A 21394-nucleotide genomic window follows, 5' to 3' on the forward strand; every position below is an offset into this window, starting at 1 on the left:
ACTGCCCCTATATACAAGAATATAACTACTAAAATACTGCCTCTATATACAAGAATATAACTACTATAATACTGCCCCCTATATACAAGAATATAACTACTATAATACTGCCCCTATATACAAGAATATAACTACTATAATACTGCCCCTATATACAAGAATATAACTACTATAATACTGCTCCTATATACAAGAATATAACTACTATAATACTGCTCCTATATACAAGAATATAACTACTATAATACTGCCCCTATATACAAGAATATAACTACTAGAATACTGCTCCTATATACAAGAATATAACTACTATAATACTGCCCCCTATATATAAGAATATAACTACTATAATACTGCTCCTATATACAAGAATAGAACTACTATAATACTGCTCCTATATACACAAGAATATAACTACTATAATACTGCTCCCTATATACAAGAATATAACCACTATAATACTGCCCCTATATACAAGAATATAACTACTATAATACTGCCCCTATATACAAGAATATAACTACTATAATACTGCCTCTATATACAAGAATATAACTACTATAATACTGCCCCCTATATACAAGAATATAACTACTATAATACTGCCCCTATATACAAGAATATAACTACTATAATACTGCTCCTATATACAAGAATATAACTACTATAATACTGCCCCTATATACAAGAATATAACTACTATAATACTGCTCCTATATACAAGAATATAACTACTATAATACTGCCCCCTATATATAAGAATATAACTACTATAATACTGCTCCTATATACAAGAATATAACTACTATAATACTGCTCCTATATACAAGAATATAACTACTATAATACTGCTCCTATATACAAGAATATAACTACTATAATACTGCTCCCTATATACAAGAATATAACTACTATAATACTGCCCCTATATACAAGAATAGAACTACTATAATACTGCTCCCTATATACAAGAATAGAACTACTATAATACTGCCCCCTATATACAAGAATATAACTACTATAATACTGCTCCTATATACAAGAATAGAACTACTATAATACTGCTCCTATATACACAAGAATATAACTACTATAATACTGCTCCCTATATACAAGAATATAACCACTATAATACTGCCCCTATATACAAGAATATAACTACTATAATACTGCCCCTATATACAAGAATATAACTACTATAATACTGCCCCTATATACAAGAATATAACTACTATAATACTGCCTCTATATACAAGAATATAACTACTATAATACTGCCCCCTATATACAAGAATATAACTACTATAATACTGCCCCTATATACAAGAATATAACTACTATAATACTGCCCCTATATACAAGAATATAACTACTATAATACTGCTCCTATATACAAGAATATAACTACTATAATACTGCTCCTATATACAAGAATATAACTACTATAATACTGCCCCTATATACAAGAATATAACTACTATAATACTGCTCCTATATACAAGAATATAACTACTATAATACTGCCCCCTATATATAAGAATATAACTACTATAATACTGCTCCTATATACAAGAATAGAACTACTATAATACTGCTCCTATATACACAAGAATATAACTACTATAATACTGCTCCCTATATACAAGAATATAACTACTATAATACTGCCTCTATATACAAGAATATAACTACTATAATACTGCCCCCTATATACAAGAATATAACTACTATAATACTGCCCCTATATACAAGAATATAACTACTATAATACTGCCTCTATATACAAGAATATAACTACTATAATACTGCCCCCTATATACAAGAATATAACTACTATAATACTGCCCCTATATACAAGAATATAACTACTATAATACTGCCCCTATATACAAGAATATAACTACTATAATACTGCCCCTATATACAAGAATATAACTACTATAATACTGCCTCTATATACAAGAATATAACTACTATAATACTGCCCCTATATACAAGAATATAACTACTATAATACTGCCCCTATATACAAGAATATAACTACTATAATACTGCCCCTGTATACAAGAATATAACTACTATAATACTGCTCCTATATACAAGAATATAACTACTATAATACTGCTCCTATATACAAGAATATAACTACTATAATACTGCCCCTATATACAAGAATATAACTACTATAATACTGCTCCTATATACAAGAATATAACTACTATAATACTGCCCCCTATATATAAGAATATAACTACTATAATACTGCTCCTATATACAAGAATAGAACTACTATAATACTGCTCCTATATACACAAGAATATAACTACTATAATACTGCTCCCTATATACAAGAATATAACCACTATAATACTGCCCCTATATACAAGAATATAACTACTATAATACTGCCCCTATATACAAGAATATAACTACTATAATACTGCCTCTATATACAAGAATATAACTACTATAATACTGCCCCCTATATACAAGAATATAACTACTATAATACTGCCCCTATATACAAGAATATAACTACTATAATACTGCTCCTATATACAAGAATATAACTACTATAATACTGCTCCTATATACAAGAATATAACTACTATAATACTGCCCCTATATACAAGAATATAACTACTATAATACTGCTCCTATATACAAGAATATAACTACTATAATACTGCCCCCTATATATAAGAATATAACTACTATAATACTGCTCCTATATACAAGAATATAACTACTATAATACTGCTCCTATATACAAGAATATAACTACTATAATACTGCTCCTATATACAAGAATAGAACTACTATAATACTGCTCCCTATATACAAGAATATAACTACTATAATACTGCCCATATATACAAGAATAGAACTACTATAATACTGCTCCCTATATACAAGAATATAACTACTATAATACTGCCCCCTATATACAAGAATATAACTACTATAATACTGCTCCTATATACAAGAATAGAACTACTATAATACTGCTCCTATATACACAAGAATATAACTACTATAATACTGCTCCCTATATACAAGAATATAATCACTATAATACTGCCCCTATATACAAGAATATAACTACTATAATACTGCCCCTATATACAAGAATATAACTACTATAATACTGCCCCTATATACAAGAATATAACTACTATAATACTGCCTCTATATACAAGAATATAACTACTATAATACTGCCCCCTATATACAAGAATATAACTACTATAATACTGCCCCTATATACAAGAATATAACTACTATAATACTGCCCCTATATACAAGAATATAACTACTATAATACTGCTCCTATATACAAGAATATAACTACTATAATACTGCTCCTATATACAAGAATATAACTACTATAATACTGCCCCTATATACAAGAATATAACTACTATAATACTGCTCCTATATACAAGAATATAACTACTATAATACTGCCCCCTATATATAAGAATATAACTACTATAATACTGCTCCTATATACAAGAATAGAACTACTATAATACTGCTCCTATATACACAAGAATATAACTACTATAATACTGCTCCCTATATACAAGAATATAACCACTATAATACTGCCCCTATATACAAGAATATAACTACTATAATACTGCCCCTATATACAAGAATATAACGACTATAATACTGCCTCTATATACAAGAATATAACTACTATAATACTGCCCCCTATATACAAGAATATAACTACTATAATACTGCCCCTATATACAAGAATATAACTACTATAATACTGCCCCTATATACAAGAATATAACTACTATAATACTGCTCCTATATACAAGAATATAACTACTATAATACTGCTCCTATATACAAGAATATAACTACTATAATACTGCCCCTATATACAAGAATATAACTACTATAATACTGCTCCTATATACAAGAATATAACTACTATAATACTGCTCCTATATACAAGAATATAACTACTATAATACTGCTCCTATATACAAGAATAGAACTACTATAATACTGCTCCCTATATACAAGAATATAACTACTATAATACTGCCCCTATATACAAGAATAGAACTACTATAATACTGCTCCCTATATACAAGAATATAACTACTATAATACTGCCCCCTATATACAAGAATATAACTACTATAATACTGCTCCTATATACAAGAATAGAACTACTATAATACTGCTCCTATATACAAGAATAGAACTACTATAATACTGCCCCTATATACAAGAATAGAACTACTATAATACTGCTCCCTATATACAAGAATATAACTACTATAATACTGCCCCCTATATACAAGAATATAACTACTATAATACTGCTCCTATATACAAGAATAGAACTACTATAATACTGCTCCTATATACACAAGAATATAACTACTATAATACTGCTCCCTATATACAAGAATATAACCACTATAATACTGCCCCTATATACAAGAATATAACTACTATAATACTGCCCCTATATACAAGAATATAACTACTATAATACTGCCCCTATATACAAGAATATAACTACTATAATACTGCCTCTATATACAAGAATATAACTACTATAATACTGCCCCCTATATACAAGAATATAACTACTATAATACTGCCCCTATATACAAGAATATAACTACTATAATACTGCCCCTATATACAAGAATATAACTACTATAATACTGCTCCTATATACAAGAATATAACTACTATAATACTGCTCCTATATACAAGAATATAACTACTATAATACTGCCCCTATATACAAGAATATAACTACTATAATACTGCTCCTATATACAAGAATATAACTACTATAATACTGCCCCCTATATATAAGAATATAACTACTATAATACTGCTCCTATATACAAGAATAGAACTACTATAATACTGCTCCTATATACACAAGAATATAACTACTATAATACTGCTCCCTATATACAAGAATATAACCACTATAATACTGCCCCTATATACAAGAATATAACTACTATAATACTGCCCCTATATACAAGAATATAACTACTATAATACTGCCTCTATATACAAGAATATAACTACTATAATACTGCCCCCTATATACAAGAATATAACTACTATAATACTGCCCCTATATACAAGAATATAACTACTATAATACTGCCCCTATATACAAGAATATAACTACTATAATACTGCTCCTATATACAAGAATATAACTACTATAATACTGCTCCTATATACAAGAATATAACTACTATAATACTGCCCCTATATACAAGAATATAACTACTATAATACTGCTCCTATATACAAGAATATAACTACTATAATACTGCCCCCTATATATAAGAATATAACTACTATAATACTGCTCCTATATACAAGAATATAACTACTATAATACTGCTCCTATATACAAGAATATAACTACTATAATACTGCTCCTATATACAAGAATAGAACTACTATAATACTGCTCCCTATATACAAGAATATAACTACTATAATACTGCCCCTATATACAAGAATAGAACTACTATAATACTGCTCCCTATATACAAGAATATAACTACTATAATACTGCCCCCTATATACAAGAATATAACTACTATAATACTGCTCCTATATACAAGAATAGAACTACTATAATACTGCTCCTATATACACAAGAATATAACTACTATAATACTGCTCCCTATATACAAGAATATAACCACTATAATACTGCCCCTATATACAAGAATATAACTACTATAATACTGCCCCTATATACAAGAATATAACTACTATAATACTGCCCCTATATACAAGAATATAACTACTATAATACTGCCTCTATATACAAGAATATAACTACTATAATACTGCCCCCTATATACAAGAATATAACTACTATAATACTGCCCCTATATACAAGAATATAACTACTATAATACTGCCCCTATATACAAGAATATAACTACTATAATACTGCTCCTATATACAAGAATATAACTACTATAATACTGCTCCTATATACAAGAATATAACTACTATAATACTGCCCCTATATACAAGAATATAACTACTATAATACTGCTCCTATATACAAGAATATAACTACTATAATACTGCCCCCTATATATAAGAATATAACTACTATAATACTGCTCCTATATACAAGAATAGAACTACTATAATACTGCTCCTATATACACAAGAATATAACTACTATAATACTGCTCCCTATATACAAGAATATAACCACTATAATACTGCCCCTATATACAAGAATATAACCACTATAATACTGCCCCTATATACAAGAATATAACTACTATAATACTGCTCCTATATACAAGAATATAACTACTATAATACTGCTCCTATATACAAGAATATAACTACTATAATACTGCCCCTATATACAAGAATATAACTACTATAATACTGCTCCTATATACAAGAATATAACTACTATAATACTGCCCCCTATATATAAGAATATAACTACTATAATACTGCTCCTATATACAAGAATATAACTACTATAATACTGCTCCTATATACAAGAATATAACTACTATAATACTGCTCCTATATACAAGAATAGAACTACTATAATACTGCTCCCTATATACAAGAATATAACTACTATAATACTGCCCCTATATACAAGAATATAACTACTATAATACTGCTCCCTATATACAAGAATATAACTACTATAATACTGCCCCCTATATACAAGAATATAACTACTATAATACTGCTCCTATATACAAGAATAGAACTACTATAATACTGCTCCTATATACACAAGAATATAACTACTATAATACTGCTCCCTATATACAAGAATATAACCACTATAATACTGCCCCTATATACAAGAATATAACTACTATAATACTGCCCCTATATACAAGAATATAACTACTAAAATACTGCCTCTATATACAAGAATATAACTACTATAATACTGCCCCCTATATACAAGAATATAACTACTATAATACTGCCCCTATATACAAGAATATAACTACTATAATACTGCCCCTATATACAAGAATATAACTACTATAATACTGCTCCTATATACAAGAATATAACTACTATAATACTGCTCCTATATACAAGAATATAACTACTATAATACTGCCCCTATATACAAGAATATAACTACTAGAATACTGCTCCTATATACAAGAATATAACTACTATAATACTGCCCCCTATATATAAGAATATAACTACTATAATACTGCTCCTATATACAAGAATAGAACTACTATAATACTGCTCCTATATACACAAGAATATAACTACTATAATACTGCTCCCTATATACAAGAATATAACCACTATAATACTGCCCCTATATACAAGAATATAACTACTATAATACTGCCCCTATATACAAGAATATAACTACTATAATACTGCCTCTATATACAAGAATATAACTACTATAATACTGCCCCCTATATACAAGAATATAACTACTATAATACTGCCCCTATATACAAGAATATAACTACTATAATACTGCTCCTATATACAAGAATATAACTACTATAATACTGCCCCTATATACAAGAATATAACTACTATAATACTGCTCCTATATACAAGAATATAACTACTATAATACTGCCCCCTATATATAAGAATATAACTACTATAATACTGCTCCTATATACAAGAATATAACTACTATAATACTGCTCCTATATACAAGAATATAACTACTATAATACTGCTCCTATATACAAGAATATAACTACTATAATACTGCTCCCTATATACAAGAATATAACTACTATAATACTGCCCCTATATACAAGAATAGAACTACTATAATACTGCTCCCTATATACAAGAATATAACTACTATAATACTGCCCCCTATATACAAGAATATAACTACTATAATACTGCTCCTATATACAAGAATAGAACTACTATAATACTGCTCCTATATACACAAGAATATAACTACTATAATACTGCTCCCTATATACAAGAATATAACCACTATAATACTGCCCCTATATACAAGAATATAACTACTATAATACTGCCCCTATATACAAGAATATAACTACTATAATACTGCCCCTATATACAAGAATATAACTACTATAATACTGCCTCTATATACAAGAATATAACTACTATAATACTGCCCCCTATATACAAGAATATAACTACTATAATACTGCCCCTATATACAAGAATATAACTACTATAATACTGCCCCTATATACAAGAATATAACTACTATAATACTGCTCCTATATACAAGAATATAACTACTATAATACTGCTCCTATATACAAGAATATAACTACTATAATACTGCCCCTATATACAAGAATATAACTACTATAATACTGCTCCTATATACAAGAATATAACTACTATAATACTGCCCCCTATATATAAGAATATAACTACTATAATACTGCTCCTATATACAAGAATAGAACTACTATAATACTGCTCCTATATACACAAGAATATAACTACTATAATACTGCTCCCTATATACAAGAATATAACTACTATAATACTGCCTCTATATACAAGAATATAACTACTATAATACTGCCCCCTATATACAAGAATATAACTACTATAATACTGCCCCTATATACAAGAATATAACTACTATAATACTGCCTCTATATACAAGAATATAACTACTATAATACTGCCCCCTATATACAAGAATATAACTACTATAATACTGCCCCTATATACAAGAATATAACTACTATAATACTGCCCCTATATACAAGAATATAACTACTATAATACTGCCCCTATATACAAGAATATAACTACTATAATACTGCCTCTATATACAAGAATATAACTACTATAATACTGCCCCTATATACAAGAATATAACTACTATAATACTGCCCCTATATACAAGAATATAACTACTATAATACTGCCCCTGTATACAAGAATATAACTACTATAATACTGCTCCTATATACAAGAATATAACTACTATAATACTGCTCCTATATACAAGAATATAACTACTATAATACTGCCCCTATATACAAGAATATAACTACTATAATACTGCTCCTATATACAAGAATATAACTACTATAATACTGCCCCCTATATATAAGAATATAACTACTATAATACTGCTCCTATATACAAGAATAGAACTACTATAATACTGCTCCTATATACACAAGAATATAACTACTATAATACTGCTCCCTATATACAAGAATATAACCACTATAATACTGCCCCTATATACAAGAATATAACTACTATAATACTGCCCCTATATACAAGAATATAACTACTATAATACTGCCTCTATATACAAGAATATAACTACTATAATACTGCCCCCTATATACAAGAATATAACTACTATAATACTGCCCCTATATACAAGAATATAACTACTATAATACTGCTCCTATATACAAGAATATAACTACTATAATACTGCCCCTATATACAAGAATATAACTACTATAATACTGCTCCTATATACAAGAATATAACTACTATAATACTGCCCCCTATATATAAGAATATAACTACTATAATACTGCTCCTATATACAAGAATATAACTACTATAATACTGCTCCTATATACAAGAATATAACTACTATAATACTGCTCCTATATACAAGAATAGAACTACTATAATACTGCTCCCTATATACAAGAATATAACTACTATAATACTGCCCATATATACAAGAATAGAACTACTATAATACTGCTCCCTATATACAAGAATATAACTACTATAATACTGCCCCCTATATACAAGAATATAACTACTATAATACTGCTCCTATATACAAGAATAGAACTACTATAATACTGCTCCTATATACACAAGAATATAACTACTATAATACTGCTCCCTATATACAAGAATATAATCACTATAATACTGCCCCTATATACAAGAATATAACTACTATAATACTGCCCCTATATACAAGAATATAACTACTATAATACTGCCCCTATATACAAGAATATAACTACTATAATACTGCCTCTATATACAAGAATATAACTACTATAATACTGCCCCCTATATACAAGAATATAACTACTATAATACTGCCCCTATATACAAGAATATAACTACTATAATACTGCCCCTATATACAAGAATATAACTACTATAATACTGCTCCTATATACAAGAATATAACTACTATAATACTGCTCCTATATACAAGAATATAACTACTATAATACTGCCCCTATATACAAGAATATAACTACTATAATACTGCTCCTATATACAAGAATATAACTACTATAATACTGCCCCCTATATATAAGAATATAACTACTATAATACTGCTCCTATATACAAGAATAGAACTACTATAATACTGCTCCTATATACACAAGAATATAACTACTATAATACTGCTCCCTATATACAAGAATATAACCACTATAATACTGCCCCTATATACAAGAATATAACTACTATAATACTGCCCCTATATACAAGAATATAACGACTATAATACTGCCTCTATATACAAGAATATAACTACTATAATACTGCCCCCTATATACAAGAATATAACTACTATAATACTGCCCCTATATACAAGAATATAACTACTATAATACTGCCCCTATATACAAGAATATAACTACTATAATACTGCTCCTATATACAAGAATATAACTACTATAATACTGCTCCTATATACAAGAATATAACTACTATAATACTGCCCCTATATACAAGAATATAACTACTATAATACTGCTCCTATATACAAGAATATAACTACTATAATACTGCCCCCTATATATAAGAATATAACTACTATAATACTGCTCCTATATACAAGAATATAACTACTATAATACTGCTCCTATATACAAGAATATAACTACTATAATACTGCTCCTATATACAAGAATATAACTACTATAATACTGCTCCTATATACAAGAATATAACTACTATAATACTGCCCCTATATACAAGAATATAACTACTATAATACTGCTCCTATATACAAGAATATAACTACTATAATACTGCCACTATATACAAGAATATAACTACTATAATACTGCCCCTATATACAAGAATATAACTACTATAATACTGCCCCTATATACAAGACTATAACTACTATATTACTGCCTCCTATATACAAGAATATAACTACTATAATACTGCCCCCTATGTACAAGAATATAACTACTATAATACTGCTCCTATATACAAGAATATAACTACTATAATACTGCTCCCTATATACAAGAATGTAGAAATGTACAAACTATGGGCGTTTGGCTTTGATGCGGTCATGACTTGATGTTCGCTGGTGCAGTCTGGTGTAAAGTAGAATAAACATGATAACGGATAGTTGGATGAAGACGACTGACAAGGATTGTGGTATTACAATGATAATATATATGTCCTAATCTCCATCATATCTTTGTTTTGTAGAACATGTTGGCCAAAGCATTGTATGACAATAAGGCGGAATGCTCGGATGAACTGGCCTTTCGAAAGGGCGACATCCTGACCGTGCTGGATCAGAACGTCTTCGGCAGCGAGGGCTGGTGGAGATGCTATCTACATGGACGTCAGGGTCTTGCTCCGGCAAACCGGTTGCAACTGTTCACCGTAACCCAGAATGACTCCCTGCTGGTTCAGGCCAACTATAACTCCCTAGGAAGGCAACAGTCTTCACAGAACATCTACCAAGTACCTTCTGCATCCAAGACCGAGGCTGGATCCATGTACGAGAGGATGGAAAAGCTATACATCACCCCGACGACACAGAAGCCTATAACCGGGGACATATACCAGACTCCCATTTGTTCTCCTGCTCAGGTCTTCTACGAAAAAGCCAACAGCTCTTCGAGCCAGGTAAATTTTCATGGAGAAAATGAAGAACCTTTAGAGTGGTTGTCCAGTTTAGAAAACCCATTTCCATACACCCTGTTAGGGAATTGTGAGTAAATAGAGGGGGGACCTGTGTACAGGATCGCCAACCAGAATGCAGAGCGATTACATAGAGCGTCTCTCGAGGACCTGTCCTGTAGTACATAGACAGCACATTGATATGAATGGACACTGTGTATTACTTAATTTCTCCTGTGGTGGCGCTGCAGGGATATGGCACACTTACTGACGGGTTTCCCCCCAGATCACAGCTGATCGCTGGGGGTCTCAGCAGGAGGACACTTTGTGATCAGCTTATTGGACCCTTTTAAAAAGTAGAGAACGTTCAAAGTGGAGAACCCCTTGAAGTCCCCAGTTACTAGAAGTTCCTGAGTCCTGTTCAGCCTTTGTATCTCTTTTTTTTGGAAACCTAGATCACAACCAATATGGCCACAATAGCAGCTTCTATAGTAGCTGTCACCCAACTCAGGAATTTCAAATTTCTAGAAAAAAATAAATAAATTGCGCCAATATTCAGAGCACCACATACTTTGACAGACAAACAAGATCTTTTCAATCTATTAATGTAGGATTTTTTTTTACCATAAAATCAGTAGTTTTAGATTTATAGTAGTAAAAGTCTTCTACAACACATGTGGGCATTGTGCAACTTCCTACAACTGTATAGAGCGGGGGAGGGAGAGTGTATGGGGGGGGGGGGTTTGTGCATGAGGACGGTAAACTAGAGCACTGCGAGCCTTGCTTCGAGACAACTACCGCTTTTTTTAAAAAAATAAAAAATTTGGGTGATTACCAATGATGAGTTTGGATCTTCGATAAGAAAATGTTGTGTAATAATCAGATTCTAAACTATCCATTTTCAAAAACTAATAAAAACTTAAAAAAAAGTTAGCAAAATATAATTCCCTGAAATCGCAATCAGTAGGCTAAAACAAATGGCCCACTCCCCTGACTCCTTAGAAATAGGTAGAGTGCCCTCCGCCAATCATCAGAGCCAGAACGGTAGTGGAACTCAATTATTCTGGTGTCACAATTTCGGACCATTTAGAGTATATAGTTGTGCCAGCTTTGATAGGGCATTGTACAGAAGTCATATTTAAAAAAAAAAAAAAAAAAAAAGTCTGGTGACAGGTTCCCTTTAAAAAAAAAAAATGTTAGCGCCCCCTTCTGTTCAATACATCATGAAAAATGACAAACTTGCTTTACGATTGAAAAGTAAAGGCATTAAATGAAACAGTCATTTTAAGTCTGGAGAATGTTTTTGAAAACAGGAAGTCACCAAGTATTGCAAACAAATCCAAAAATATTTGCAGCACCATGAAAGTTTCATTAGTCCAGCTTGATGCTAAATTAGCACAATTTATACTGATCTGATATCTCAGTGTTTGGACCCTGAAAATTCTGATTCGAAGTTACATTTTGACGTTTTTGGACGAGTAGAGGATCCAGACCAGAGCATTGTACTGCATCCTGTGTCTTTAAGAGCAATGCAACGTTCTGCAGATTCATAAAATGAGAAAAAGATGCAGCGCTGGGTCGTCACTGCAGATCTCCGAGTTCGCCCCCTTTAATTTACCCTCTGGGATATTGTGCAACACAAATGTTTAAAGTCTCAGCATATTCAGCTGTTGCCAGCAGCTGGGTGATGTCCCCAGCAGAGGGGACAGTATGCAGAGCGCAGTGCTCCATACGCTGCAAGTACAGCACGCATTCCGAGGACTGTCGCGTTTTCTGTCAGTCAGCAAAATCGCGATATTTATAGATCTCTCCTCTGTTTTTCTTATGTAAAGACGATGGTTTAACCCTTTCTGGACCCCAACACATACAAGAGAAGCTGCGCGTTATCTAGAGGTGAATTCGCTGATGTCCCTAAAAATATACAAGGTACAGAGAAAGGCTTCCCGGACCAACCTGGTCACTTAAAGGGGAATTCCATCTCAACCTAACCCCCGTGCAGTGACTCTCAGAATGGTGGTCACTGACGAAGCCCAAACCCTGGTTGAAGATTGAACTTGGAACCTCTGACCTCTGCTTCCTTGGGTATTAATGAAATGTATACCCTTTTATGCCTTCAAGGGGTTCTCAGCTTTGGACAATCTCTACTTGTTAGAAGGACCCTTGACAATAAGCTGTTCACAAAGGGTCTCCCTGCCGGGACCTTCAGCGATCATCTGTGATCTGTGGGGAAACGGGTCAGTAAGTGTTTCATTTTCCTGCAGTGCCACCACGGGGGAAATAAAGTATTGCGTAGTGTCCATTCATATCAATGTGTTGTCTGTGTAATACAGGACAGGTCCTCCAGAGAGACGCTCTATGTAACCGCTCTCCACTCTGGCCAAGAGATGAGGATCCTGAACAGAGGACCCCCGATATTATCTCAGAAACCCCTAACAGGGTATTTTAAAGAAGTTTTTTTTTACATCAGACAACCCCTTTCACCAGGATAAGAAAGAAGTGGCAAGTGGAATCAATATTATTTCCAGATAAGCACGGTGTCCAAAATCTAAAAAATCTCAGACCAAAGCCAAACACATTGAGACGCTTGAGCACATCAGCTCCTTCGTTAGTAGTGGTCCTAGGTCATGGACTCCCCCACCGATGTTATGTTAATGCGGATGACTAATATCTACGTCGTTTCTGTTACAGCATCTTTTCACTCTCCCAAGAGCATCACGGGCATCGAATCCCACCAGCGCTCCCCATCCAGAAGTCTACGACGTCCCACCTTCCAAGCTGAATGTTCAAGTTGTCTCCCAAGTAAGTTTCTTGTACATAACCTATCTTGAGCTCACGTCAACATAAGAGGTTCATCAGACGGTGCTCCACCTTCATCCCATGACACTGATTTGATATGTGTATGGTCGGTAGATGATGTTGCTAATGAGATACTTTGTGGAGTTCTATTATTTTATTAACTTGTTTGTACTTGTATTGTTTTTTAGCGAGGTACCACGCCATCTCCGGTCAATGGACGGTCTCCATTTCTCAACCTGTCTGAGCAGCAAATCTACGATATCCCATCCAGCCCGGACACTCCAGGAAGAGGCAACGTCAAAACTCCTAAAGCTTCAAATGTATGTCTGCTACCTACAAACTATGTAAAACATTGTCTGCATGACTTGTCCGTCTTCGTTGCAATGCTGCCAAATGTTGCGTGACACCAGGGCTGGACAACTCTTACGAGCCAAGTTCTCATTGCAACTGTTTGGCACTCAACCTTTTGGGTTGTTTTCTATTGATGTCTATGTAAGTTCTTATGGCCCCGAAAATGAAAAAAAAAATTGGCTACTAAGTTCTACATTGCTTTGTCTATCCCTCCAAGGCACTTCATAAATTTGTCAGAACTTGGACTAGAGGGAAGGCTGAGTGTTTTGCCATTTATTGGCCATGGTGATGTATTCTCTCTCATATAATGAACACTTTGTACCTATTACAGGTGTATGACATCCCCCCAACGAGTAACTTGGCTCATCAGAAGAACAGAAGTGAAACGCCACCTGCGAGTCCTCATTACAATACTCTACCAAACCCCCGGAAGTCAGATTGGATCTATGACATCCCACTATCCCCTGAGAGAAATATTTTAAAAGGCGGCTGTAGAAAGATATCTATAGACAGAGGTATGGTGTATGACGTGCCTCCGACGCGGTATGGACCAGTCCATTCTAACTGTACATCAAGTCAAATATATGACGTCCCACCACAGCAAAGTAAACCATCACCAATGGCTAATCAAAGTCTCTATGATGTCCCAGCGTCCCGGGATATTTCTGCTCCACATCAAAATGGAAGTTTAAGGAAAGTCTCATCTACTTTCGGGATACAAACGTTGGAGCATGTAGAGTCCAAGGAAAATGTTTACGATATCCCGAGAGGGTCATCTGCTGGGTCTCCACCAAAATTTGAGATGAATAGCCAATCATACACTGAGAGGATATATGACGTTCCTCCACCAATCCCAAGGAATTCCAAACCTTCTCCACATAGACTTGATCAAGATAGGTTGTCCGTGTCCAGCTCAGAAAGTCGCACCAGCACCTTATCTACTTTATCCAATGCTTCTAGTGAGTCCTTCACCTTGTCCGTTCCAGATGAGAGCACCACCCAAGTGACTCTAGAACCAGAAGTAGCCATCAAGAAGATCACTGAACTTCAAGAACGGGTGTCTAGCTCCATAGCAAGCCTTATGATCTTTGTGAGCAGCAAATGGAGGCTTCAGGAAAACATGGAAGCCAACCTGGAAGACATCCACATGGCCGTAGACAGCATTATCTCATCGTTAGGACAGTTCACAGACTTTGCCCAGAGCGTCAAGGTCAACGCTTCTCACCTAACGGACACCAACATCCAAATGAGGATTAATAACCAACTACAAACCCTTACAGATTCCTTCCAAACCCTTTCTCAAAATCAGGAAGCTATAAATCTTTGCAGCTGGTCGTTGCAGGCTTTGGTCATTAACAAACCTCATACGACACCCGACGACCTTGACCAGTTTGTTATGGCTGCCAGGACAATTCCAGATGACATGAAGCGATTTGTGTCTATTATCATAGCAAATGGAAAACTTCTATTCAAAAAGCTAGAAAATGAGAAGAAGCCGAAACCTGCGAAGGAACATACGGTGAGCCGAAAGCCATATGTCCCCCTCCGCAAAGAAACCAGAGTCCTTCAGGAGTCATGTGTCAATAAAACCAAGGCCGAAAAACATCATCTCTCCAGGCAGAAAGCCCTAGAAGATAGTGGATATGTCTACCTTCAGGTAAATGCTTGATATACCCCGTCCTTTAACGGGTAACTAAACGTTCAAACTTCTGACGTATCATAGTGACATGTCAGAAGTTTTGATCGGTGGGGGTCCGAGCACTGAGACCCCCACCAATCGCTAAAACGAAGCGGCAGAAGCGCTTCGTGTCTGTTCGGATTTTTCCGGAAAACCGGTGTAGTGGTGTACGGGCTCATAGACTTTCTATTGCCGCTTCGTTTTAGTAATTGGTGGGGGACCCAGTGCTCGGACCCCCACCAATAAAAACTTGTCAGAAGTTTGTTGAACGTCTAGTTACCCTTTAAGTATCGTTTAACATCTGAAGTATGTCTATAGGGTCCAGAATCAGTCATTTCACTGGTTTCTAGTGAAGGGATTGGCTGCATTTTGAAGCACAAATGATTCTCCAATTTAGGGTTGATAATGTTGGTTGATATTGAAATAGACTTCTATGAAGAGAAAACCAATAAAGAAGACGCACTAAACCAATATCCATAGACACAGACTACAATTGTTTAAGGGGTTGTCCAGTTTAGGAAACCCCTTTTGTCATTTACCCTATTAAGGAATTCTGGGTAATATCGGAGGGTCCTCTGTTCAGGATTTTCATATCTTGGTCAGAGTGGAGAGCGCTCACATAGAGCGTCTCGGGAGGACCTGCCCTGTATTACACAGACAAAACACTGATATGAATGGACACTGTGTAATACTTCATTTCACCTGCGGTGGCGCTGCAGGGAAACTGAACACTTACTGCCAGGTTTCCCCGCAGATCACAGCTGATCGCTGGGTTTACCGACAGGGGGACACTTTGTGATTAACCTATTGTCAAGAGACCCTTGTAACAAGTAGAGATTGTCCAAAGCGGAAAACCCCTTTGAACTCAAAAACAGGTTCTCCTCGGTGTAGGGTGATGAGTATTTGACATGACTTTGTGCGCATACAAGGCTGGACAGTTCGATAAATCTGGCCATACATTAGGGATTTTCTGCATAACTTGTCATTCACGGTTGGTCTGTGAAGGTCGTTTTAGAGGACAATGTCATAGGATTAAATGACCAATAACCAATCGATCTCTGCCTTGATCCGTGCCTCTATTGATCGGATGGAGATCATGAACGACTTTTCAGGACTGAATCCAAAAACGACCGACAAAATCCAAAGGCAGATCAACTTTTCCACAGATATCTGCCCTCAGTCGTCTGCCACGCTCATTAGTGTCACGAAAAGACGCCAACAGAAAACGGTCAATATCAGTCTTCCAAAATCTCTAGTGCATGGCCAGCTGGACTTTTGTATATCACAAACAATAGTTTATTGTAATAATATTTAATGATGTCATTTTTTTTAAATTATTTTATAGAAAAAAGAGGATTTTGAGAAAATGCAGAGCTTGTCACCAATTCAGCAGCTGGAAAATAAGACAAGTCCTGAAGAAAAGGTAAAGGCCTGCTACTTCTTGTAGATATTATTCTCACAATGAAGGGACAATGTCCATAACTGAATCCCGGGTATTCCCACTGCTGCGTGATTTTTGGTTTTTGCCTGAGAAATCTTTGTTATATAAGCTGCAGTACCGCTAATAGCCAGTTGGAGGTGTTGCGTATATGAGCAGTGACCAGAGAGACCATGACAGTAGGTCTATAGCTTGTGCTGATAATTTCCTGACGCAAAATCAACTGTATACATAGATCTCAATGAAACAGCTCCCCCTGGTGGCTAACAAATATTGTGATTTTTCATGATTTTCTTGACCATATTTTATTTTATTTTAGAGGAAAGGATGGCTGAAACCTGATTCCAGGATAATTTCAAGAGATGACCCCGAAAAGAAAAATGGCACAGGCTTCTTAAAAGTAAGCGTGGTTTGGATGAGATTAGATCATCTATATTGTGGCCAGACATAGGTGTGCTGTCAAACAAGCAATCATTCAACCGACAGTAATTTCCCTTTGATTCCCCCATCAACATGTCCATTTAGCTGGATCGGCATGTTACTTTTTTTTTTATACCCGAATGGAGATAAGCGGCTCCCAGACACATAATGTGATGCTTATCTCAGAGAAACAAAGGATCAGAAAGGTACAAAACTATTTTTGGTGAGAACCACCAACGATCTGTTGTCCATCGCTCAGACCGATATTTCCCCCGATGTCCCTTTAATGTCTATGGATAGCATTTTATTAGAGACCTGCTATGTGGTTATAATAAAATAACCAAAATAAGGAAGAAAGTATCATGAAACGGAACATTAATTCCTTTTTTTTTCTATCTACAGGAGCCCACAGTTCCCACAGCCAAACCAGAGGCTCCACAATCCACAGAACCAGTCAAGAAGATCGCACTTTCCGAGCACTGCTACCTTTACTTCGGCGCGCTTCAGAAGGCAATCCGTGTTTTTAATGACAGTCTCATAAAAAATGAGACACCCGAAATCTTCATCACCCACGGAAAACTGATCATTATGGTGGGACAGAAACTGGTGGACCTGCTCTGCCAAGACGTCAAGGCCAACGAAGCCCGCAATGACATTCTATTCAAGAGCAGCGAGCTCTGTGGTCTACTCAAGAACCTGGCCATGGCCACCAAGACAGCTGCCATTCAGTATCCGAACATAGCCACCATGCTGGAACTTCAATGTAGGACAAATGAACTGTCCAACTACACACAGTTATTCCGGGCAATGCTGGAATGATGGTGGAAGGAAGTCAAGGAGATGCAAAACGGATTGTAGATAATAAGGCCAAGGAACACAAGGTGACTGATGAAGCCAAAATGGACGGAGTCTAACAAAATTCTTGCCAGCATCGAGTTATTCGTTCTGGAACAATCATGGATGAATGGCGAGAGAACATATCGCTATCATTGAGTATAATGTCTCATCGGTGCCTCAAAATGGTACTAGCCCCAATTACACTTGTTTCAAGAGGCAACTGCATGGTGTTACATATCTACACGGGGTAATGGCAGGCATTCGATTATAGCTATGAACATACATAGGGGAAAGGGGGTGTCCATAGTAAAAGATAGAACTCTGACCTTCTTGATGGCATTGGCGCATGCCACCACACCCTACATCCGACCCAAGACAGTAAGCCCTACTCCCAACCCAAGACAGAAGGCCCTGCTCCCAACCCAAGACAGAAGGCATTATTCCCAACCCAAGACAGAAGGTATTATTCCCAACACAAGACAGAAGGCATTATTCCCAACCCAAGACAGAAGACATTATTCCCAACCCAAGACAGAAGTCATTATTCCCAACCCAAGACAGAAGTCATTATTCCCAACCCAAGACAGAAGACGCTGCATCTAACCCACAATAGAAGGCCCTACTATTAACCAAAGACAGAAGGCCCTACTGCCAAATCAAGACAAAATGCTCTAGTCGCAATCCAAGACAGAAGGCCTACTTCCAACTCAAGACAGAAGTCCCTAGTCCCAACCCAAGAAAGAATGCTCTACTCGAGATCTAAGAGCCTACTCCCAACCCCAAGTAGAAGGCCCTACTCTTAACCAAAGACAGAAGGCCCTACTCCCAACCCAAGACAGAATGATCTACTCGCAATCCAAGACATAAGGCCCTACTCGCTATCCAAGACAGAAGGCCCAGCATCCAACCCACAACAGAAGGCCCTACTCCCAAACCAAGACAAAATGCTCTAGTCGCAATCCAAGACAGAAGGCCCTACTTCCAACTCAAGACAGAAGGCCCTACTCCCAAACCAAGACAAAATTCTCTAGTCGCAATCCAAGACAGAAGGCCCTACTTCCAACTCAAGACAGAAGGCCCTACTTCCAACTCAAGACAGAAGACCCTAGTCCCAACCCAAGAAAGAATGCTATACTCGTGATCTAAGAGACTACTCCCAACCCCAAGTGGAAGGACCTATCCCCAAACCAAGACAGAAGAACCTAACCCCAACCAAAAACAGAAGGCCCTGCACCAAACCCAAGACAGAAGGCCAAAGTTCCAACCCAAGACAGAAGGCCAAGCTCCCAACCCAAGGCAGAAGGCCAAAGTCCCAACCCAAGACAGAAGGCCAAAGTCCCAACCCAAAATAAGAGGACATATTGCAAACCTAAGGCAGAACCTACTCTTAATCCAAGACATAAAGACTGGGTACCTTTAATCCTCCTCAAAATCTTTGTAGGAGATCTTGGTGACACTTGGTCTGGTTCTCTCTTCTTATGGGGATCTCTGAGAAGGTTTACACCACCCATGGTGGAGGATGTGACCAAGTCAAACTGGTGCCCCCTCTTAATATGCTCCATAACAGTTGCTTGTTACTTGATCAGAGCAACATACATGCTTTTCCTCACATTTGATAGTCAAAAAATATGCAAATGTAGAGGCAGGGTCAAATCTAATAGGCTATTAAATAAAAATAACTAAAATATTGTTCATTTAATATATATGACGGGTGGTTTGAGTCATCAAGGGGATTTTCGGTGTAGGAATCCATCTCAAGTGGAAGAAAATATTTCCTTTAACCTCTGGGGCATGAGTCACAAGGAACCTCATTCTCGTGAAGGTTGCGGTCTTTGGGTAGGTGACAAGTTCACATAAAGATTATATATATATATATACACACACACACACGAGAGGCATAATGTCTATCGTGATCCCCAGTAAGACGGGTCCCCGGCCAACCCATCCCTATGGGCCGGATACAACATGGA

General features: G+C 35.4%; 1 protein-coding gene across 1 annotated transcript; it reads left to right on the forward strand.

Annotated features, from left to right (window-relative positions):
• The first annotated feature begins 11487 nt into the window (after window positions 1-11487).
• LOC142719525 (cas scaffolding protein family member 4-like) lies at window positions 11488-21394 on the forward strand. The gene is made up of 7 exons (XM_075848789.1): window positions 11488-11910; window positions 14593-14703; window positions 14889-15020; window positions 15383-16708; window positions 18075-18152; window positions 18487-18567; window positions 18990-21394. The coding sequence occupies exons 1-7, from the start codon at window positions 11488-11490 to the stop codon at window positions 19404-19406; spliced, it is 2568 nt and encodes an 855-aa protein (XP_075704904.1). The 3' UTR covers window positions 19407-21394.

The sequence above is a fragment of the Rhinoderma darwinii genome, unplaced genomic scaffold (assembly GCF_050947455.1).
Source record: "Rhinoderma darwinii isolate aRhiDar2 unplaced genomic scaffold, aRhiDar2.hap1 Scaffold_484, whole genome shotgun sequence".
Lineage (NCBI taxonomy): Eukaryota > Metazoa > Chordata > Amphibia > Anura > Rhinodermatidae > Rhinoderma > Rhinoderma darwinii.